At 45.7% G+C, this 23,104-nt stretch overlaps 1 protein-coding gene across 2 annotated transcripts in view; it reads left to right on the top strand.

Moving 5' to 3' along the window:
• REV3L (REV3 like, DNA directed polymerase zeta catalytic subunit) overlaps positions 1-23,104 on the top strand; it is a 567,479-nt gene that overhangs the window by 284,858 nt on the left and 259,517 nt on the right. For both annotated transcript variants that reach the window (XM_030199216.1, XM_030199218.1), the window contains exons 16-17: positions 8,996-9,121; positions 20,681-20,873. In XM_030199216.1, coding sequence (XP_030055076.1) covers positions 8,996-9,121; positions 20,681-20,873 — 319 coding nt within the window. The remainder of the gene's footprint in view (positions 1-8,995; positions 9,122-20,680; positions 20,874-23,104) is intronic.

Raw genomic sequence — 23,104 nt, 5'->3', positions numbered from 1 at the left:
CCGTTACCATTTTCATCTCTACCACCTCCCGCGGGAGAGCATTCCAAGTATCCACCACTCTCTCCGTGAAAAAATACTTCATGACATTTTTCTTGAGTCTGCCCCCCTTCAATCTCATTTCATGTCCTCTAGTTCTACCGCCTTCCCATCTCCGGAAAAGGTTCTTTTGCAGATATACCTTTCAAATATTTGAGCATCTGTATCATATCGCCCCTGTTTCTCCTTTCCTCCAGGGTGTACATGATCAGGTCATCAAGTCTCTCCTCATACATCTTGTAACGCAAATCCCATACCATTTTTGTAGCTTTTCTTTGCACCGCTTCAATTCTTTCTACATCCTTAGCAAGATATGGCCTCCAAAACTGAACACAATACTCCAGGTGGGGCCTCACCAACGACTTATACAGGGGCATCAACACCTCCTTTCTTCTGCTAGTCACCAAGATCCCTCTCACCGTCTGTACATATCAGACTCTCACCACCTAACACATACGTCTCCTGTGGATTTCTACTCCCTAAGTGCATCACTTTACATTTCTTTGCATTGAATTTTAATTGTCAAACCTTAGACCATTCTTCTAGCTTCCGCAGATCCTTTTTCAAGTTTTCCACTCCCTCCTGGTTGTCCACTCTGTTAGAAATCTTAGTATCGTCCGCAAAAAGGCAAACTTTACCTTCTAACTCTTCGGGTCCTAACTTCAGCCCTTTCAATTTTGTTCACAAGCCTCTTATGACGATCCATGTGAAAGCTTTGCTTAAGTCAAAGTAGACCATATCTAACAGGTGCCCTCGTTCTAGTTTTCTGGTCACCCAGCTAAAGAAAGCAATCAGATTTATTTGCCACTGTTTTCTTTTGGTAAAACCATATTTCCTCAAATCTTGTAAGTCACTGGTTTGTAGGAATTGTACTATTCTTTCCTTCCAGCAGTGCTCCAAAAGTTTTCATTCTGCCGAAGTAAGGCTTTACTGGTCTGTAGTTTCCCATTTCTTCTCTGTTGCCATTTGTATGTAGAAAAACCACATCTGCCTTTCTCCAGTCCTGTGGAAACTCCCCGGTCTCCAAGGATCTATTTTGCAAATCTTTAAGAGGGCCCACCAGAACCTCTTTGAGCTCCTTCAATATCCTTGGATGTATCTTATTTGTCCCCGTAGCATTGTTCACTTTCAGTTTTTCCAGTTGTTCATAAATAAACACCTTCTTCAGTGAATGGTGCAGTACCTATTCTACTCCCATATATGTCTTTGTCAGCCAAAAGAGGTATTTCTCTAGGATTTTCTTCCATGAACACGGAACAGAAATATTTGTTTAGTGTGTCTGCCTTTCTCTCATCATTCTTCACATGTGAGAAAGCGCGGGGTAAATATGTAATAAATAAATGAATATATGTTCTCAGCAGCTTTCCGTCTCAATTCCATTTCAAGCCTTCCTCTTTTCCCCAATATACCTGAAAGACTTTTCACCTTTCTTTGTTTCTAGCCATTTTTTCCACCTGTACTTTTACCAGGTGTATTTCCCTCTTCATTTCTTTGAGTTTTTTTAATGATATTCTTTTCTGTGTTCTTTCTGCATTTTGTTTTGTGAACCATATAGGCTCTTGCTTTTATTTACTTTCCTCACATAAAGATCCATTGCCATTTTTATTGCTCTTGGATCACTGACCTTCCACTTCTTATATCTTCCCATCCTGCTTGCTCTTTCCTCAGGCACTCCCTTTTTTTTTTTAAACTAAAGTCAGCATGTTTGAAATCTAGGACGAATTTTGTGTGTCTGCACTCCCCTTAGCTCCTATATCGAACTATACAGAGTTGGTACCAGTTTGGCACCTAACTGGACACTCAACACATTTTTCCCCATTTGGAAGCATGAGATCCAGCATCACCTCTTCTCTTGTGGGTTTTGTTGCCTATTTGCGGATGATACTAAGATTTGCAACAGAGTGGACGCCCGGGAGGGAGTGGAAAGCATGAAAAGGGATCTGAGGAAGCTAGAAGAATGGTCTGAGGTTTGGCAATTAAAATTCAATGCGAAGAAATGCAAAGTGATGCATTTAGGGAGTAGAAACCCACGAGAGACGTATGTGTTAGGCGGGGAGAGTCTGATAGGTACTGAGGGGGAGAGGGATCTTGGGGTGATAGTATCCGAGGATCTGAAGGCGATGAAACAGTGTGACAGGGCGGTGGCCGTAGCGAGAAGGTTGCTAGGCTGTATAGAGAGAGGTGTGATCAGCAGAAGAAAGGAAGTGTTGATGCCCCTGTACAAGTCGTTGGTGAGGCCCCACCTGGAGTATTGTGTTCAGTTTTGGAGGCCGTACCTTGCGAAGGATGTTAAAAAAATGGAAGCGGTGCAAAGAAAAGCTACGAGAATGGTATGGGATTTGCGTTCCAAGACGTATGACCAAAGACTTGCTGATCTGAACATGTATACCCTGGAGGAAAGGAGGAACAGGGGTGATGTGATACAGACGTTCAAATACTTGAAAGGTATTAATCCGCAAAAAAAATCTTTTCCAGAGATGGGAAGGCGGTAGAACGAGAGGACATGAAATGAGATTGAAGGGGGTCAGACTCAAAAAAGATGTCAGGAAGTATTTTTTCACGGAGAGGGTGGTGGATGCTTGGAATGCCCTCCCGCGGGAGATGGTGGAGATGAAAACGGTAACGGAATTCAAACATGCGTGGGATATGCATAAAGGAATCCTGTGCAGCAGGAATGGATCCTCAGAAGCTTAGCTGAAATTGGGTGGCGGAGCAGGTGGGAGGAAGAGGGGTTGGTGGTTGGGAGGCTAGGATAGGGGAGGGCAGACTTATAAGGTCTGTATCAGAGCCGGTGATGGGAGGCGGGACTGGTGGTTGGGAGGCGGGAAATACTGCTGGGCAGACTTATACGGTCTGTGCCCTGAAAAAGACAGGTACAAATTCAAGATATGAGTTTATCTTGGGCAGACTAGATGGACCATGCAGGTCTTTTTCTGCCGTCATCTACTATGTTACTATGTCTCCATTTGTCTAAGAAGAACACTTTGAAAGGCATCCACTATCTTTACTTCTTTTCAATACTTCAGATGAAATGCTCCAATCTGTATCCGGAAGTTGAAATTTTCCAGCAACAGCACTTCACCTTTCATTCCCAGCTTTTGCATATCTCTAATTAGATCTTTGTACAGATTTTCTGATTGTGTCAGAGGTCTGTAGATAACACCTGTCAGAGCAGAGGTTCTATCTTCTCTCTCCAAGATGGTCCATATTGCTTCCTCCATTCCCCAGTTGCCCTGAATTTCAGCTGCTTTTATGTTTTTCACATACAGTGCTACTCCTCCAACTTTTTGGCCATCTCTGTCCTTCCTAAAGAGAATATAGCCCAGTACGGTTTGAACCCATTCTTGTCAGTCATTAAACCATGGCTATGTGATAGCAATAAAATTTTAAGTTTGCTTTGGGGTTTAAAGGAGGAATTGTAGGCTAAGTGATAGGGAGAATAAAAATATAAAAAAGCAAACTGGAAGATGTACTGAGCCAAATTGACAAATTAAAGAGTAGTAAATCATCTGGACCAGATGGCATACATCCAAGGGTACTCAAAGAACTCAAGCATGAAATTACTGCTCTGCTTTTAGTAATATGTAACCTGTCATTAAAATCGTCCGTAGTACCTGAAGATTGGAGAGTGGCCAATGTGACGCAGATTTTTAAAAAATGGTTCCAGGGGTGATCCGGGAAATTATAGACCAGTAAGCCTGACATCGATGCTGGACAAAATAGTGGAAATTATTATAAAGAATAAAATTACAGAACATGCAGATAAACATGGCTTAATGGGACAGAGTCAGCATGGGTTCAGCCAAGGGAAGTCTTGCATCACCAATTTGCTCATTTCTTTGAATGCGTGAGTAAACATATGGCTAAAGGTGAGCCGGTTGAAGTAGTGTATCTAGATTTTCAGAAAACTTTTGATAAAGTTCCTCATGAGAAACTCCTGATAAAATTTCAGTCATGGTATAGGAGGCAAGGTTCTGGTGTGGATTAGGAATTGGTTGTTGGACAGAAAACAGAGGGTAGGTGTTAAATGGTCATTTCTCTCAATGGAGGAGAGTGAATAGTGGCTTGCCACAGGGATCTGTCTGAGACCCATACTATTTATCATATTTATAAATGATATGGAAATGGGAATGATGAGTGAGGTGATCAAATTTGCAGATGATACAAAATTATTCAAGGTTGCTAAAACACGTGTGGACTGTGAAATATTGCAGGAAGAGCTTAGGAAATTGGAAGACTGGGCATCCAAATGGTAGATGAAATTTAATGTGGACAAATGCAAGGTGATGCACATTGGAAAGAATAATCTGAATCAGTTACCTGATACTAGGGTCCACCTTGGGTGTCAGCACTCAAGAAAAAGATCTGGGTGTCGTCGTAGATAATACACTGAAATCTGCTCAGTGTGCGGTGGCGGCCAAAAAAGCAAACAGAATGCTAGGAATTATTAGGAAAGGGATGGTGAATAAGATTGAGAATACTATAATGCCTTTGAATCGCTCCATGTTGTGTCCGCACCTTGAGTATTGCGTTTAGTTCTGGTCACCGTATCTCAAAAAAGATATAGCGAAATTAGAAAGGTTCAAAGAAGAGTGACCAAAATGATAAAGGGGATGCAACTCCTCTTGTATGAGGAAAGGCTAAGGAGGTTTGTGCTCTTCAGCTTGGAAAAGAAATGGATGAGGGGGGAGATATGATTGAGGTCTGCCAAATCCTGAGTGGTGTAGAACAAGTAGAAAGTAGAAAGATTAGGGGACACTTGAGGAAGTTACATGGAAATACTTTTAAAACAAATAGGAGGAAATATTTTTTTCACTTGACGAATAGTTAAGCTCTGGAACTCGTTGCTGGAGAAGGTGGTAACAGTGGTTAGCATATCTGGGTTTTAAAAAGGTTTGGACAAATTCCTGGAGGAAAAGTCCATAGTCTGCTATTGAGACAGACATGGGAAGCATCTGCTTGTTGTGGGATTTGTAGTATGGAGTGTTGCCACAATTTGGGTTTCTGCCAGGTACTTGTGATCTAGCTTGGCCACTGTTTGGAAAACAGGATACTGGGCTAGATGGACCATTGGTCTAACCCAGTATGGCTACACTTACGTTCTAATATCTACTACTACTTATCATTTCTATAGCGCTACTAGACATATGCAGCGCTGTACACATTATATGCAGTTACTTTGTCCTAGTGGTCTTATAGTCTAAGGTATTTTTGTACCTGGTGTAATGGAGTGTTAAGTGACTTGCCCAGGGTCAAAAAGAGCTGCAGTGGGAATCAAACCCAGTTTCTCAGGATCTCAGCTCACTGCACTAACCATTAGGCTACTCCTCCTTCAGTGGTTGCATATCCTGTACTCAGACTGTGATCATTCCTTCTCATTGCTTTTTAGCTGTATTTTACTGATTCTCTTACCTTTTGCATAGCTTTTTGCTTAGTCTTCATTCCGCTTGATTGCAGATAAATGATTTGCTAAGATGTTTTATTTTACTGTTTCTTCCACTATTGTCCAATTTTTGTTTTTGGTGGGGATGACTTTTATGGCGTCTCTATCTCCCTTGGCCAACTACAGCTAGACCAGCAGGTCAAGGCCATGGACCAGGCCCTTAGGTAGGCCTTGGACTCGGTAGCGCCTTTGAGACCCTCTACTCCTCATGCTTCTAAGAAATCTAATTGGTATTCTGCCAATCTCCAACTCCTGAAGATGCAATTGCATCATTTATAAATGATCATGGAGGAAATGAGGCACAACACAGGCCCAACTTCTGTATAAACAACATGGCTGTTTATATAAGGAGTAGATTGATACTCCTAAGAGGAGTTACTACTCCAACCTTATGCGGGAAGCTCTTTACAGGTTGGTATGCTGTTATACTGGCCACCCAATCCCCCCCCCCCCCCCCCCCCCCCCCCCGCCTCCCTTCAGACATTCTCACAGCATCAACCCTTTCTAAGTGCTTTTCCCAAAAAACAGACCTGATCTGTGCAGTTCTGCCTCCGTCTGTTTCTTTTCTGCCTTCTGGGTGGCCACCAGTTATATCATTAGTTCATTATACCCATTCTACCCAACTGCTACAGCTTCTTTTTTCCTTTAATTCACCATCTGTGACTTCGGTTTCCATTTGACACACTACTGCACCCCACGATCCCTGTCCCTCCAATCTTTTAGCTCGTTTACCGTTCTCATTTTATTCACTAATTACCGAAATATTAACATCTAGCTTTACCTTTGTCCATTTTCCATCCTCATGGGAATTGACCATTGTGCAGCCTAAGCCGAAGGATCTAAAGCTACCTGACTCTGTTGTTTCCAACTACTGCCCTATAGCTATTCTCCCTCTCTAAAGTGGCCGAGTTTCTCATATTGTCCCATTTTAACAGACCATATTGAAGCAGCTTCTGTTCTCCATCGGAACCATACAGGGTACCACTATTTCTACAGTACTGAATCAGCCCTGATAGCCCTCCTTAATATAGTGCGGGATTTCCTATCCCATAACCAAGCTGTTTATCATGCCATATTGATGAGAGGTTATGGTATGCGGGTGTCACCAGTGTGACATGGTCTTGGTTCCAGTCCTATTTGAGTAACCTTTCCTTCCGTGTTCTATAGAGTGATGCTTCTCTTGTACATTGTGGGGTGCTAAAGGGATTCTTGTTGGCACCATTACTATTCAATATTTTTTTGGCTCCACTAGTGACCTTCATAACTGACCTTGGCTTTATTCCATTTATCTATGCAGATGGCGTTCAGATCCTAGGGTCATTTGATCGTCAGGACCCACTAGTGCAACTGCCTTGCTATCGAAACTAGAAGTTATACTTTCCTGTATTACAGACAACAGGTGAAATTGAATTTCTCTAAAACCAAGACAAATCTCTTTTCCCATGAGCCAAAATTAAACTGATCTTAAGTGGTCAGAAATACAACCATGTTTCCCCTTTATTACGACAGGAATGCTGGCTTCCTGTGCAGATAAGCATCCACTACAAAGTTTCGATTTTGATCCATAAGACCCTTACCTTTGATCAACCACCTATTCCATCACAATGTTTGCTGCTTTACCTCCCTGCCTGAGAGTTGCACTCTGGAACATGACACCTTCTTACAGTCCCTAGCCCCCCATGTGGTACCACAAGCTATGTTTCAGAAGACCTTGTTCTCTGTTTTTTGTGCTTACTCTTTAGAATTCTTGACATCCAGAGGTGGCCGGTTCAAATCCCACTGCTGCTCCTTGTGATCTTGGGCAAGTCATTTAACCCTCCGTTGCCTCAGGTACAAACTTAGGGGGGGGATGCACTAAAGTCGTCGTTAGAGCCGTTCCGTACCGAATTCCATAGCGAATCAGTAGGGAGCAGCTATGTATGAAGGAAAGGGAATGCAAATGAGCTGCTCATTGCAGCTCACTTGCATTCTCTAATCTTTCGTAAAACCGTTGGATAATCGGCCAGTAGAGCATGCACAGAGCAGCCAAGCGTTATGCTGGCTCCTCTGCGCATGCCAAGGACATTAAAAAAGCAAAACAAAACATGTCCTTTATGGACGGCCTTGCCCTCCTCCCCCCCCCCCCCCCCACCACCCCCAACCCGAGGTTGCCGTTCCCTCCTCCCCCCTGCATTGAAATCAGAACTTTACACAGCCCCGGCCCCCCTCCCTTCCTTCCTTCCTTTCTTCCTTGAAATGAAAGTAATTTACGTCAGACGAGGGCGGGCCAGGGAGGAAATGAGGGAAGTCCGGAGAGGCGATCAGCTGTTGTTGCCGGTGCAGTGCCTTCACACGGAGGTGAGAGGCGCTGTGAGGGCCCGGTGACAGATGGAGGGGGGCGGGTGGAGGGGGGGGAGCGGCGGCGACGACCTCAGGGGGCGGAGCCACAGGGGGGCAGAGGATGGCGGGGAAGCTGTCATTTCAGGGAAGGAAGGAAGGGAGGGGGGCCGGGGCTGCGTAAAGTTCTGATTTCAATGGAGGGGGGAGCGGGGAGCAGTGACCTCGGGTGGGTGGGGCAAGGCTATCCATAAAGGACGCTCCCGACGAGCACTTGCTCGTTTTTGCTCCCTCCCAATTTTTTTTTTTTTACATTAAGTTTTCCAAGCCCGCACAGCCCCAACGAGAGGTACAGACCTCTCGTTAGATTTCCCAGCATTTTCCAGCGTTAGGGCAAGCGGAAAAGCTTAGTGTATCTCATTTCAATAGGGTTTCTACACAATTTGCTCATCTGCATTCCGTTAGCGTTAGCTGCTACCGTCGTCGGAAAAAAGTATTTAGTGCATGCCAGGGTTTACTACTTGCTCGTTATTGGTTCGTAAAGTTTAGTGCATCTGGCCCTTAGATTGCCTCCGCTCCATGGATAAATCCTTCTTATCTGTTTCCTTCTCCACTACTGCCAACTCCAGACTTCGTGCCTTCTGTCTCGCTGCACCCTACGCCTGGAATAAACTTCCTGAGCCCCTACGTCTTGCCCCATCCTTGGCCATCTTTAAATCTAGACTGAAAGCCCACCTCTTTAACATTGCTTTTGACTCGTAACCACTCGCCTCCACCTACCCTCCTCTCCTCTTTCCTGTACACATTAATTGATTTGATTACTTTATTTTTTGTCTATTAGATTGTAACTCTTTGAGCAGGGACTGTGTTTCTTCTATGTTTGTGCAGTGCTGCGTACGCCTTGTAGCGCTATAGAAATGCTAAATAGTAGAAGTAGATTCTAAGCCCTCCAGGGACAGAGAAATACCCAGTGTACCTGAAAAGGTGTGAGCAAAATTAAATAAGGTTGTAGGAAAGTACAGGGAAATATGATTGCTGCAGCACCTTTTTGTTTCTGTATCATGAAGCGATGGTCCTAGAAACCTTTTCAACTCTCTTCCTGTCTGTGTATATCCCAGCATAATCTGCAAAGGTACAAGGATAATCTAGCAAGTAAATTATATCTAAATCCTTTTTTCTGCATGGTTTGTCTCTTAACAGAATCAGTTTGCTGCTATAAACTGCATAAAGAATGATACATCGCAGATTGAAGGACCATCTCTAAACAATTCCTATGGGTTCAAAGTCAGTGTGCAAAACCTACAAGAAGCAAAAGCACTGCATGAGGTAACATGTATTCCGCCACTCTCACCAAAGTTACATTCAATCACTTTTCTCCTTTCTCCATTACATGCATGTTTGTAAAGTCTGGTTCTTGTTTTAGTACATATTTTTTTTATATTTAGCTTACACCTTTTGTAATGTAATTGAAAGTCACTTACCAACTCTTAACTACATATTTGCTGTCAGTTGACTTTATTTGGGTAGCATTTTTTCTGGTATTGCTGCCTTTGCCAGAAGTAGTTCTTCCTTTTAAATAAATTTTCATATATTTTATTTGTTTGGAATATCTCGGGATGTGTTTTTCATTTTTAAGTCTTATTGGCAGAATATCTACTTATATAGAGACTGATTCTGCAATTCCCTTCCTAAATATAAAGGCTTTCTCTTTCTCCCTTCCTAACTCCCATAAGAACCAAACCACAGATTCAGAAACAGTGATCCAAACCCAGGTGAGTTACAGCAAGCATCGACAAATTTCATTAAATCTAGGAGCCAGCCCAAAAACTTGAGAGCAAGCAGCTGAGACATCTCTTGATTCTCCTTCCCCATCTCTCCATTATTGTCCCTAGTGAATTTCAGGAAGGGGGGGATGGAAATCCCCTCCCAGATCAGAGGTAGCTAAGAAACTAATTTACTAAAGCTCTTTACATATTCTTTGTCTCTGGGCTAAGAAACCAGTAACTCTATCCCTTAAGGTGCCTACAAATCACTGGCAAAAGCCAGCAGTCTCCCTTCCCAAAGCAGGCTATCAGCTGTGTGACAGCACTCCCTTGATAGATGAAACAGAGGCAGTTGCCTCTTTACTTCACATATCGCCATGGCCTAGGTTCCCTCCACTCATTCTTTCACAAACACCTCCCTCCGCCAGCCTTCACCCAGTCATGTGCTTGCTCTCTTTCATATATAAATACCACCCCCAAGCCCAGAAACAATGCTTCTCCCATATCTGCACCTCGATTCAGCTCTCTTTTAAGCTTGAGCTGCACAGTGCAGAACATTTGGGAAATCTTGAAGGACTTGAAACCATGAGATCAGGCTGAACTTTCTGCACTGCACGACTCAAGCATAGAGAGAGCCAAATCGCAGTGCAAATATAGGAGATGCAATTTTTGTGAGGAGGCTCTACAAAACAAACAGCATTTGGGAACATGAAATCCTGGCCAGCAGGATTTATTTTCTAGGTAGCGAAGGAAGAAAGTGGATCACAGGAGATGAAGCAAAATAGACCAATGTGGCTACGTTTCTCCATAAAAGTCTGCTTCAGGGACAGCAACTGGTTATTTATTTATTTATTTATTTGCTGCATTTGAACCCCACATTTTCCCACCCATTTGCAGGCTCAATGTGGCTTACATTATGTTGCAAAAGGTATAGTCATACACAGGGTAAGAGGTTTGGTCTAATTTAACATATTACTGTGTAAGAAATTAGGTAAATAGCTCAGTAGAATAATTTACATAGCACAAAATAAAACAGGTAAGATATACTGACGAATAGTGATAATATGATTAACATAATCAATTTAGAAAGGATCAGTATTTGTTGGTTTAGATATAGAATGGAATCAAATCATTAAGGAGGATTCTTATTGTAAGTCTCTTCGAACAGATGCGTCTTCAATAACTTCCGGAAAGTTGTCAAGTCACGCGCTGTTTTTATAGCATTCGGTAGTTTATTCCATGATTTTGTGCAGAGGTATGTGAAGGTAGATGCGTGTAATGATTTGTATTTGAGTCCTCTGCAATTGGGGTAGGATCCTAAATAGATAGGTTAGAAGTTGGATGATAATATTTAAACAAGAAAGGAAAGGAGTGTTTGTCTCAAAGCAAAGGGAATACGTGGATACAAGACTTTAACCCGACAATTTTTCTTGATGTAACAGTTCCCAAGGGTGGTCTGGGGGTGCTGTGGGTAGCTTTGGTGTGGCAATGAGGTGATCTTTTAAGTACTTTTATTGTAGGCGTTTGACCTCTTGCACTTTTGCCTTCTCTTTTGTTGATAGAGATTATGGTTTCCTCTCCCACACACCACTGGGATGTTCGAAGTCTTATGATCTGTGGGACCAAGGTGCATTTTTTGTGTCAGAAGCTAGTTAGGCAGAATTTCACTGAGTGGCACAGCAGTCCACCCTGTGGGGTTCATGCTGTGGATTAGCAGTCTTACTAGTTTGGCAATGCAGGGTTAAGGCTTTAAATAATCTAAAAGAACAGACCTTTTTTAAAGTTGTAAATTCAGACCATGCCTGTGAGATCAAAGGCTTCCAGCAATTGGAGCTTAGCCGAGATTGGGTGGCAGAGGGAGGCGGGGATAGTGCTGGGCAGACTTATACGGTCTGTGCCAGAGCCGGTGGTGGGAGGCGGGACTGGTGGTTTGGAGGCGGGGATAGTGCTGGGCAGACTTATACTGTCTGTGCCAGAGCCGGTGGTGGGAGGAGGGGCTGATGGTTGGGAGACGATAATAGTGCTGGGCAGACTTATACGGTCTGTGCCAGAGCCGGTGGTGGGAGGAGGGGCTGGTGGTTGGGAGACGATAATAGTGCTGGGCAGACTTATACGGTCTGTGCCCTGAAGAGCACAGGTACAAATCAAAGTAGGGTATACACAAAAAGTAGCACATAGGAGTTATTTTGTTGGGCAGACTGGATGGACCATGCAGGTCTTTTTCTGCCGTCATCTACTATGTTACTATGTTACTATGTAATAGAGAAACAAGTGGCTGTACTTAGCACTTCTATGTGAATTTCTTAGGAGACAATGCAGAGAGGGGTTGCCTTTATTTAGTTTTAAGAAATCTAACATATTCAGAATTGTAGAAATAGTTATATAGTTAAAAGAATATTTTAACTCACGGATTGCAGGTATCAACTTTATAGTTTTTGGTTCTGATATCCTTGGATGGTCCAATTGATGCAGGTTGCTGTAGGCTTTTTCTTTGTTGTCCAGGAGGAGTGTTAGATGTAAATGTAGATCCAGCTCCGATCGCAGGGTATGAGGAGAGTTATTTGTAATGTGAAGGGAAGATATAATTTCTTTTCTCCAGCCAAAATAAACGAAAGAAGTTCCAAGTTAAAATTGAGGACTTAAGCCTCAACACAGACTGAGCAGAAGTCAGTAAAACTTTGGGTTGTAAATAAGCAGAAAGTGTAATTATTTAATCTAAGTTGCAGAGCCTGATGTGAATCCAGGCACCCAGGTAAAAATTAGAATGTTGTTATGCATTTGTATTGCTCCATGTTGCAACAGCATCCTGAGTACTCTGTGCATTTCTGGTTACCGCATCTCAGAAAAAATATAGCAAAATTAGAAAAGGTACAGAGAAGGGAGACTAAAATGATAACAGAGATGGGTTGACTTCCCATGAGGAAAGAGAAATGGGAGTTGATATACTGCCTTTCAGTGGTTTTTGCAACTACATTCAAAGCAGTTTGCATAGTATACACAGGTACTCATTTGTACCTGGGGCAAGGGCGGGTTAAGTGACTTGCCCAGAGTTACAAGGAGCTGCAGTGGGAATCAAACTCAGTTCCCCAGGACCAAAGTCGGCTGCACTAACCAGTAGGCTACTCCTCCACTAGGCTAAACTGACTAGGGCTCTTCAGCTTGGAGAAGAGATTGCTGAGGGAAGATATGATAAAGGTCTATAAAATACTGAGTGGAGTGGAACGGGTAGACGTAAAGCACTTGTTTACCCTCTCCAATAATACTAGAACTAGGTATGCAATGAAGCTACTAAGTAGTTAATTTAAAGCAAACATGAGAAAATATTTCTTCACTCAATATGTAATTAAACTGGAATTTGTTGCTAGAGAATGTGGAAAAGTAGTTAGATAATGATAAATGATAGTTTTCTAATTTTGTCTTTTTGGGCCTCAGATCGGGTTCAAATCTTCTACATGAGGCCTTTCTTCTGGCCTGGAAGTATATTTTACAGTATTGGCGTCATTGCAGCTTCTGTGAGTGCTCAGAAAAATGAGCTTTCATCTGATGCATCTGTAGTGGCTGGGTGTCCCAACAGCTATCTCCTAGAGCGTGCTGATATTTTAACAGATCTGGTCCCTGGTGTGGGATCGATTTTCACCTTGCGCTCACAGTTATCTGCTGAACTTGTGACCTAGAGCACCTTTTTGTGGAGGAGGGGTTGGTGGGACTGACTCTGTTACTGGCTACTGGGAATGGGTCTGGGTCACTGTGAAGAGTTAACATAGGTGATCTGGATCCTGACGATTGTTCTATGTGGGAGAAGTTAGGGTGGGAGGAATAACTACCACTATGTCGTACTTGTTGATCTTGTTGTTCGTGGCTTGTTTTCTTGGTTCTTCAGCTGTTTGTATTTTATCAATGGTTTATAATAAAGATTATATATTATTTAAAAAAGTAATATGCAGGGATTATTACATGGATTATTTTGCAATTGCTAAAAAAAATCTTCTGTCAGCTTCTGATCACCCAACATCCTTTCCCCCTATCCACCGCCACATACCTATCCCCTTCAGACCATCACTGGAATGCTTTTCATGATTCACTTCTTTTATTGTATTGTCATACTTTGTTCATTCTGTCCTGACCTAAGGAAGGAAATTTGAGCACCCAAAAGCTAAGCATTAGCAGGTATTAGTCCAACAAAAAGGTATCACATTTTTTTTTTTTTTTAATGTGAATTCAAATGGGTTAACATGGCAACCACATTACTTTGTTTTAGTTTTTGTTTTAGGAAACGTTTTCTTAAAAATAGAGTTCAATTTTCAAGAGAAGTTACATATTTACTGGCTGCTGGTACAGTAAATGTATAATTAGTTAATTTGGATTTAGATTGCACCTTAAGAATGTAAGCTTTGCCATACTGGGACAAACTAAAGCTCAAGGCGAGTTACATACATATTCACTAGGTATTTCCCTGTCCCCATAGGTCTTACAATCTAATTCTCCGAGGACAAGCAGGCTGCTTGTTCTCACTGATGGGTGACGTCCACGGCAGCCCCTCCAATCGGAATCTTCACTAGCAAAGTCCTTTGCTAGCCCTCGCGCACACCGCGCATGCGCGGCCGTCTTCCCGCCCGAAACCGGCTCGAGCCGGCCAGTCTTCTTTCGTCCGCACTCGGTACGGTCGTGTTTTTGCCGTGTCGAGCCCCGGAAAGTCGACCTCGCGCGTCCTTTTTTCGACGTGTTTTTTCTTCGGAAAATCCTCAAAAACTGTTTGGGAAGTGCCCCGGAAGCCCTCTCGGGTTTCGTTTGCCCCTTCCTGTATTTTTTCAGATTTTGCCCCGGTAAGTTTTCTTTCGTCGTCGGGGTAGGCCTCTTTTCGGCCTCGGTCGAGATTTTTCTCCCTCTAAGTTTTGGTGCTCATTTTCGCCATTTCGGCTTTTGATTTCGCCGGCGTGATTTTTCCGCCCATGACATCGAAGCCTTCCAGCGGCTTCAAGAAGTGCACCCAGTGCGCCCGGGTAATCTCGCTCACTGATAGGCACTCGTCGTGTCTTCAGTGTCTGGGGGCCGAGCACCGTCCTCAGAACTGTAGTCTGTGTTCCCTGTTACAAAGGCGGACTCAGGTAGCGAGATTGGCCCAGTGGAACGTTTTGTTCTCGGGCTCTTCGTCGGCACCGGGGGCATCGAGTGCATCGACGTCGTCAGCGTCCAGACCTTCTTCCTCTGCTGCTAGTGTATCGGGTGCATCGAGGCATCGAGTCTCTGCATCGGCGCTGAGGCATCGGGCGACTGCATCGACGTCGGTGGTACCGGGACCTCGTCTGCTGATGTCGTCAGACGGTGGTGCATCGTCTGGAGTGCAGGTGAGGGCTGTCCATTCCCCTGCTGGTGGCGGTGAGCCTTCGGGTGGGTCTCCCCCTACCCTGAGGGCTCCTGCGGTACAGCCCCCCCGAGACCGACCTCCTTCGGCCTCGGCCCCGAGGAAGCGACGGCTGGATTCTACGTCCTCGTCGGTGCCGGGGAGCTCCGGTGACATGCTTCGGAAGAAGTCGAAGAAGCATCGACACCGGTCTCCTCCCCGCGTCGGCACCGAGAGCTCTGGGTCGCCGAGGGAGTCGGCACCCAGCAGGCATCGGCACCGAGAGGACCGCTCACCCTCTGTTCAGGAGGTGTCGATGCGCTCCACTCTGGACAGCCCGGAACAGCCTCCACGCCCGGAACAGGTTCTGACGTCGACGCCTGCATCGACCTCTCTGCCTTTCTCTGCAGCCGCTCTGAACGAGAGCCTCCGGGCCGTTCTCCCAGAGATTCTGGGAGAGCTGTTGCGCCCTACCCCTCCGGTACCGGCGGTGCTTGCGCCTCCGGTACCGTCGAGTGTGGCGCCGGCTGGCCCATCGCCCGGGGTGAGGTCCCCGACGTCGGTACCGCGTGCGGTGCCGACTGCGGCCAACCTCCCAGGAGGGCTCCCCGACTACGTCTGCGGGCGAGGGAGTCTACCTCTCGACGCCCCCATCGTGGACGTGGCTCCACGGAGTCGAGCCGGGCGAGGTTGCAGACACAGGTTCGTGAACTTGTGTCTGACACCGAAGGTGAGGCCTCGTGGGAGGAAGAAGAAGACCCCAGATATTTCTCTGACGAGGAGTCTGAGGGTCTTCCTTCTGATCCCACTCCCTCCCCTGAAAGACAGCTTTCTCCTCCTGAGAGTCTGTCTTTCGCTTCCTTTGTCCGGGAGATGTCTACGGCCATCCCCTTCCCGGTGGTTGTGGAGGACGAGCCCAGGGCTGAAATGTTTGAGCTCCTGGACTATCCTTCTCCACCTAAGGAAGCGTCCACTGTTCCCTTGCACCATGTCCTAAAAAAGACATTGCTTGCGAACTGGACCAAGCCACTAAGTAATCCCCACATTCCCAAGAAGATCGAGTCCAGTACCGGATCCATGGGGACCCAGAGCTGATGCGCACCCAGTTGCCTCATGACTCTGGAGTTGTGGATTTGGCCCTAAAGAAGGCTAAGAGTTCTAGGGAGCATGCTTCGGCGCCCCCGGGCAAAGACTCTAGAACCTTAGACTCCTTTGGGAGGAAGGCCTACCATTCTTCTATGCTCGTGGCCAAAATCCAGTCTTACCAGCTCTACACGAGCATACACATGCGAACAATGTGCGGCAGTTGGCGGGCTTGGTTGATGCGCTCCCCCCTGAGTAAGCCAAGCCTTTTCAGGAGGTGGTCAGGCAGCTAAGGCGTGCAGAAAATTCCTGGCCAGAGGGGTGTATGACACCTTTGATGTTGCGTCCAGGGCCGCTGCTCAAGGTGTGGTGATGCGCAGGCTCTCATGGCTGCGTGCCTCCGACCTGGAGAATAGACTCCAGCAGCGGATTGCGGACTCGCCTTGCCGTGCGGACAATATTTTTGGAGAGAAGGTCGAACAGGTGGTAGAGCATCTCCACCAGCGGGATACCGCATTCGACAAGTTCTCCCGCCGGCAGCCTTCAGCATCTACCACTACAGGTAGAAGATTTTTCGGGGGAAGGAAGACTGGTCCCTACTCTTCTGGTAAGCGTAGGTACAATCCTCCTTCTCGACAGCCTGTGGCCCAGGCTAAGCCCCAGCGCGCTCGCTCTCGTCAGCAGCGTGCGACTGAGCAAGGCCCCTCGGCTCCCCAGCAAAAGCAAGGGACGGGCTTTTGACTGGCTCCAGCAGAGCATAGCCGACATCCAAGTGTCAGTGCCGGGCGACCTGCCGGTCGGGGGGAGGTTGAAAGCTTTTCACCAAAGGTGGCCTCTCATAACCTCCGATCAGTGGGTTCTGCAAATAGTCCGGCAAGGATACACCCTAAATTTGACCTCCAAACCTCCAAATTGTCCACCGGGAGCTCAGTCTTACAGCTTCCAGCACAAGCAGGTACTTGCAGAGGAACTCTCCGCCCTTCTCAACGCCAATGCGGTCGAGCCCGTGCCATCCGGGCAAGAGGGGCTGGGATTCTATTCCAGGTACTTCCTTGTGGAAAAGAAAACAGGGGGGATGCGTCCCATCCTAGACCTAAGGGCCCTGAACAAATATCTCGTAAAAGAAAAGTTCAGGATGCTTTCCCTGGGCACCCTCCTTCCCATGATTCAGGAAAACGATTGGCTATGCTCTCTGGACTTGAAGGATGCCTATACACACATCCCGATACTGCCAGCTCACAGACAGTATCTGCGATTTCAGCTGGGCACACGTCACTTCCAGTACTGTGTGCTACCCTTTGGGCTCGCCTCTGCGCCCAGGGTGTTCACAAAGTGCTTGGCTGTAGTAGCAGCGGCACTTCGCAGGCTGGGAGTGCACGTGTTCCCATATCTCGACGATTGGCTGGTGAAGAACACATCCGAGGCAGGAGCCCTGCAGTTCATGCAGATGACTATTCGCCTCCTGGAGCTACTGGGGTTTGTGATAAATTACCCAAAGTCCCATCTCCTCCCAGTGCAGAAACTCGAGTTCATAGGAGCTCTGCTGGATTCTCAGACGGCTCGTGCCTACCTCCCAGAGGCGAGGGCCAGCAACTTGTTGTCCCTCGTCTCGCGGGTACGAGCGTCGCAGCAGATCACAGCTCGGCAGATGTTGAGATTGCTGGGCCACATGGCCTCCACAGTTCATGTGACTCCCATGGCCCGCCTTCACATGAGATCTGCTCAATGGACCCTAGCTTCCCAGTGGTTTCAGGCTGCTGGGGATCTAGAAGACGTGATCCACCTGTCCACGAGTTTTCTCAAATCCCTGTATTGGTGGACGATTTGGTCCAATTTGACTCTGGGACGTCCTTTCCAAATTCCTCAGCCACAAAAAGTGCTGACCACGGATGCGTCTCTCCTGGGGGTGGGGAGCTCATGTCGATGGGCTTCACACCCAAGGAAGCTGGTCCCTCCAGGAACGCGATCTACAGATCAATCTTCTGGAGTTGCGAGCGATCTGGAACGCTCTGAAGGCTTTCAGAGATCGGCTGTCCCACCAAATTATCCAAATTCAGACAGACAACCAGGTTGCCATGTACTACGTCAACAAGCAGGGGGGCACTGGATCTCGCCCCCTGTGTCAGGAAGCCGTCAGCATGTGGCTCTGGGCGCGCCGTCACGGCATGGTGCTCCAAGCCACATATCTGGCAGGCGTAAACAACAGTCTAGCCGACAGATTGAGCAGGATTATGCAACCTCACGAGTGGTCGCTCAACTCCCGAGTGGTGCGCCAGATCTTCCAAGCGTGGGGCACCCCCTTGGTGGATCTCTTCGCATCTCGAGCCAACCACAAAGTCCCTCAGTTCTGTTCCAGGCTTCAGGCCCACGGCAGACTGGCATCGGATGCCTTCCTCCTGAATTGGGGGGAGGGTCTCCTGTATGCTTATCCTCCCATTCCTCTGGTGGGGAAGACTTTGCTGAAACTCAAGCAAGACCGAGGCACCATGATTCTGATTGCTCCTTTTTGGCCGCGTCAGATCTGGTTCCCTCTGCTTCTGGAGTTATCCTCCGAAGAACCGTGGAGATTGGAGTGTTTTCCGACCCTCATCATGCAGGACGAAGGGGCTCTTCTGCATCCCAGCCTCCGGTCCCTGGCTCTCACGGCCTGGATGTTGAGAGCGTAGACTTTGCCTCTTTGGGTCTGTCAGAGGGTGTCTCCCGCATCTTGCTTGCTTCCAGGAAAGATTCCACTAAGAGGAGTTACTTCTTTCTATGGAGGAGGTTTGCCGTCTGGTGTGACAGCAAGGCCCTAGCTCCTCGCTCTTGTCCTACACAGACCCTGCTTGAATACCTTCTGCACTTGTCTGAGTCTGGCCTCAAGACCAACTCTGTAAGAGTTCACCTTAGTGCAATCAGTGCATACCATTACCATGTGGAAGGTAAGCCGATCTCGGGACAAGCCTTTAGTTCGCTTTATGAGAGGTTTGCTTTTGTCAAAGCCCCCTGTCAAGCCTCCTACAGTGTCATGGGATCTCAATGTCGTTCTCACCCAGCTGATGAAACCTCCTTTTGAGCCACTGAACTCCTGCCATCTGAAGTACTTGACCTGGAAGGTCATTTTCTTGGTGGCAGTTACTTCAGCTCGTAGAGTCAGTGAGCTTCAGGCCCTGGTAGCCCAGGCCCCTTACACCAAGTTCTATCATAACAGAGTAGTCCTCCGCACTCACCCTAAGTTCTTGCCAAAGGTCGTGTCGGAGTTCCATCTGAACCAGTCAATTGTCTTGCCAACATTCTTTCCCCGTCCTCATTCCTGCCCTGCTGAACGTCAGCTGCACACATTGGACTGCAAGAGAGCATTGGCCTTCTATCTGGAGTGGACACAGCCCAACAGACAGTCCGCCCAATTGTTTGTTTCTTTTGATCCCAATAGGAGGGGAGTGGCTGTGGGGAAACGCACCATTTCCAATTGGCTAGCAGATTGCATTTCCTTCACTTACGCCCAGGCTGGGCTGGCTCTTGAGGGTCATGTCACGGCTCATAATGTTAGAGCCATGGCTGCGTCGGTAGCCCACTTGAAGTCAGCCTCCATTGAAGAAATTTGCAAAGCTGCGACGTGGTCATCTGTCCACACATTCACATCTCATTACTGCCTGCAGCAGGATACCCGACGCGACAGTCGGTTCGGGCAGTCAGTTCTTCAGAACCTGTTTGGGCTTTAGGATCCAACTCCACCCCCCGAGGGCCCTGTTTGTTCTGTTCCAGGCTGCACTCTCAGTTAGTTGGTAAATTTTTTAGGTCATCTCAGTTATGTCCTCGCCGTTGCGAGGCCCAATTGACTATGGTTGTTGTTTTGAGTGAGCCTGGGGGCTAGGGATACCCCATCAGTGAGAACAAGCAGCCTGCTTGTCCTCGGAGAAAGTGAATGCTACATACCTGTAGAAGGTATTCTCCGAGGACAGCAGGCTGATTGTTCTCACAAACCCGCCCGCCTCCCCTTTGGAGTTGTGTCTTCCCTTCTCTTTGTATTGCTACATATGAGACTGGCCGGCTCGAGCCGGTTTCGGGCGGGAAGACGGCCGCGCATGCGCGGTGCGCGCGGGCGCGAGGGCTAGCAAAGGACTTTGCTAGTGAAGATTCCGATTGGAGGGGCTGCCGTGGACGTCACCCATCAGTGAGAACAATCAGCCTGCTGTCCTCGGAGAATACCTTCTACAGGTATGTAGCATTCGCTTTATGTACCTGAGGCAATGGGGGGTGGGGGGACTTTAAGTGACTTGCTCAAGATCACAAAGAGCAGTGAGATTAAACCTAGCTTTTAGAATGTTTGTACGTTTGGGTAGCTTGCCAGGTGACCTTGGCCTGGATTGGCTGCTGTCGTGGACAGGATGCTGGGCTCCCAGTGTGGCATTACTTGTGTACTTATGTACTTTTCTGGTTGTTAGCCTTGTGCTGTAACCACTAGTATACTTCTCAACTCCATATCTATATAGTTTCCATAACTCTAAATATTTTGAAACTATAGGTACAGTGTTACTAAATATATGTATCAGTTTAAATGCAGCTGAATATTACCTACATAGTTTTCTGAAATAAGAATGTATTTTAGAATTACCCAAAGATAGGAATTTAATATATGTATCTGTGCCTTGCATTGTCTGTAGCTGTTTCCAGAGCTTACTGGTATTTTTTCTATGCACTGAATCTGTTTTTGGATAGGTTCAGCACCTCACGCTCTTCAGCATGGAGCTGCATGCACGGACTAGACGAGATCTGCAACCAGACCCCGAGTTTGATCCTATTTGTGCTCTATTCTACTGCATCTCTTCTGACACTGTGCTGCCAAACTCTGATAAAACGGAGAATACTGGTGCCATAGTGATTGACAAAGACCACTTCATCACCAGCCAAGGTTCCTTTTACTTATACATTGTAGCTATCTTGCTTTCTATTGTCAGAGTTTCTTGACTGCTGTTTGACCACTCACTTTGCATCTAGCAACACTTAACTGTACCTTTAGATTTATTCTATCAATAAAGATTTCCTCCAGTTCCTTTATTGAAATCAGAATAGATTTTTTTGTTACCTTGGAAATATGTCTGTCTGCAATTGCTTCACTCTGCACTAAAAACTAATGATTACTCAAAACTAGGTGTAGGACTTTGAAGATGATTGAAAGTAATGGACTAAATTTTCACCCTCCAAATTTTGTAATACTGTGTAGCTGCTATATCAATGAGTAACATTTTAGTTAATTCTGCAGATAACTCAAATATCAAGCATTAAGTTGTGGACTGTATACCATGTGTAAATGAAGGAAACTATAAACAAGTTTATTCACAGTTCACAAAAAGATGGTAAACAGAGCCTACTCTAGGAAGAGGAATGGCGTGCCACAGAGACCTATACTGTGGGCAGTTCTTTCAAAATAGAGGGAGAACACCAACATAATCGATGAGCACTAAAAAAATGTAGTCACCTTCCCTTCTTGTGGCTGATTACACTTCCTTTAGTGCTATTCTATGATAAAGACATAGAGCTGCCTTTGGAAAAGGGATCTGTAGAAAATATCAGAATGTGTGACTTGGAGATTAGGCTCAGGAGCAATATATCCATTGGTTCACAGAAAGAAAGGTTGAGGCTTGAATCAGCTTTTAGTAATTGGATGATAAAGAAAAAGCTAGGGAGCAAACACAGAGGATTCTTAGTAGTGGGAAAGCAAGACTAAAACCTGATATCAAGTAGACTGTGGTAGCTCAGAGAAAGAAGTCAGGAAGAGGTTTATCTGCTGTCTTATTTTTGTTTCTATGTAGAATACCACTTTGTCCAAGTCTGACTGCTGCACTGTCAATGAGGTCAATGAGCAACTATGAAAATCTCGATGTATGGTGTCCTTAATGAAAATAGACATCACAAGGGTAGAGATTATGAGAGTACATGCTAGGCAATGAAAATAAATATAGGCAGAGAAGTTTGTATAGGATGCAGAACAAGATCTCTTGTGAATTCATGCTGTTTGCTCAAGAATACTGAACGAAAGCGAATGGAAGTGAACTGACTATGCCTAACCAAGGTTTGTTTGTCTTTTACCACTTTTGGGATCAGTATGAAAAGATTGAGGAGTGTGCCAATTTTTCTGGGAGCCTCCATTACTTCTGTTGCATGGAATTTGTGTTTCTAGAGTTAAGACTACTTAAGCAAAGTATGCCCAATCGTGTGCCCAATAATAACAGGTATAATCAAACAAGGGTATGGAAGGGTGTAACCTTCATTTAGCAGCAGGTACAATTCACCATCCATATCACCTCTACCTTGAATATTGTGTTCAATTCTGGTCACCGCATGGCACTCCGTCAAGCTAATCACAGCATCGCGATTCAACGCTCTGTTCCTGAGGAAGCCTTGATGTTAGGGTGAAACGGAAGTGGCCCCCGTCGAACACAAAAGATAAGAGTGTTTTATTTTTTCATTAAGTAAAGCAATGCTGAAAGCCTCTTCAATCTAATATGCTTGATAAAACTTGAAAGCACAAGCACATACGTTTGATATAACTTTAAAACAAACACACTATATACACAGTGGAGTTTTTTATACCCCATGATAGAATCTGGGCGTGTGTTACTAGTGAATGTCGGTAACCCCGCTCTAAACCTGCGACAGTTTGTCCCAGGTTTCTGAGGGTTTTTCTCCACTTCTAAGCACACCTCTGTGAAATCCATATTCTAGGGTCACTGCATATTTTGTATTACATTACGAGCTTCAGACTCTAGACAAATACTGCAGCACGGCAATTTCTTTGAGTTGAGATATGATAGTGGTCTATAAAATAATGAGTGGTGTGGAAAGGGTAGATGTGAAGCGTCTACTCTTTCCAAAAATACTAGAACTAGGAGGCATTCAATGAAGCTACAAAGTAGTAAATTTAAAATGAATGAGAGAAAATGTTTCTTCACTCAACATGTAATTAAACTCTGGAATTCATTGCCAGAAACCGTGGTAAAGACAGTTAGCTTAGCAGGGTTTAAAAAAGGTTTGGATGGCTTCCTAAAGGAAAAGTCCATAGACCATTATTAAAATGGACTTGAGTGAAACCCACAGCTTATTTCTGGGATAAGCAACATACTACTACTACTTAGCATTTCT

Source organism: Microcaecilia unicolor, chromosome 3, assembly GCF_901765095.1.
Source record: "Microcaecilia unicolor chromosome 3, aMicUni1.1, whole genome shotgun sequence".
Taxonomy (NCBI): domain Eukaryota; kingdom Metazoa; phylum Chordata; class Amphibia; order Gymnophiona; family Siphonopidae; genus Microcaecilia; species Microcaecilia unicolor.
The sequence above is the reverse complement of the archived record's forward strand: the minus strand, read 5'-3'. Positions and strand labels throughout refer to the sequence as shown.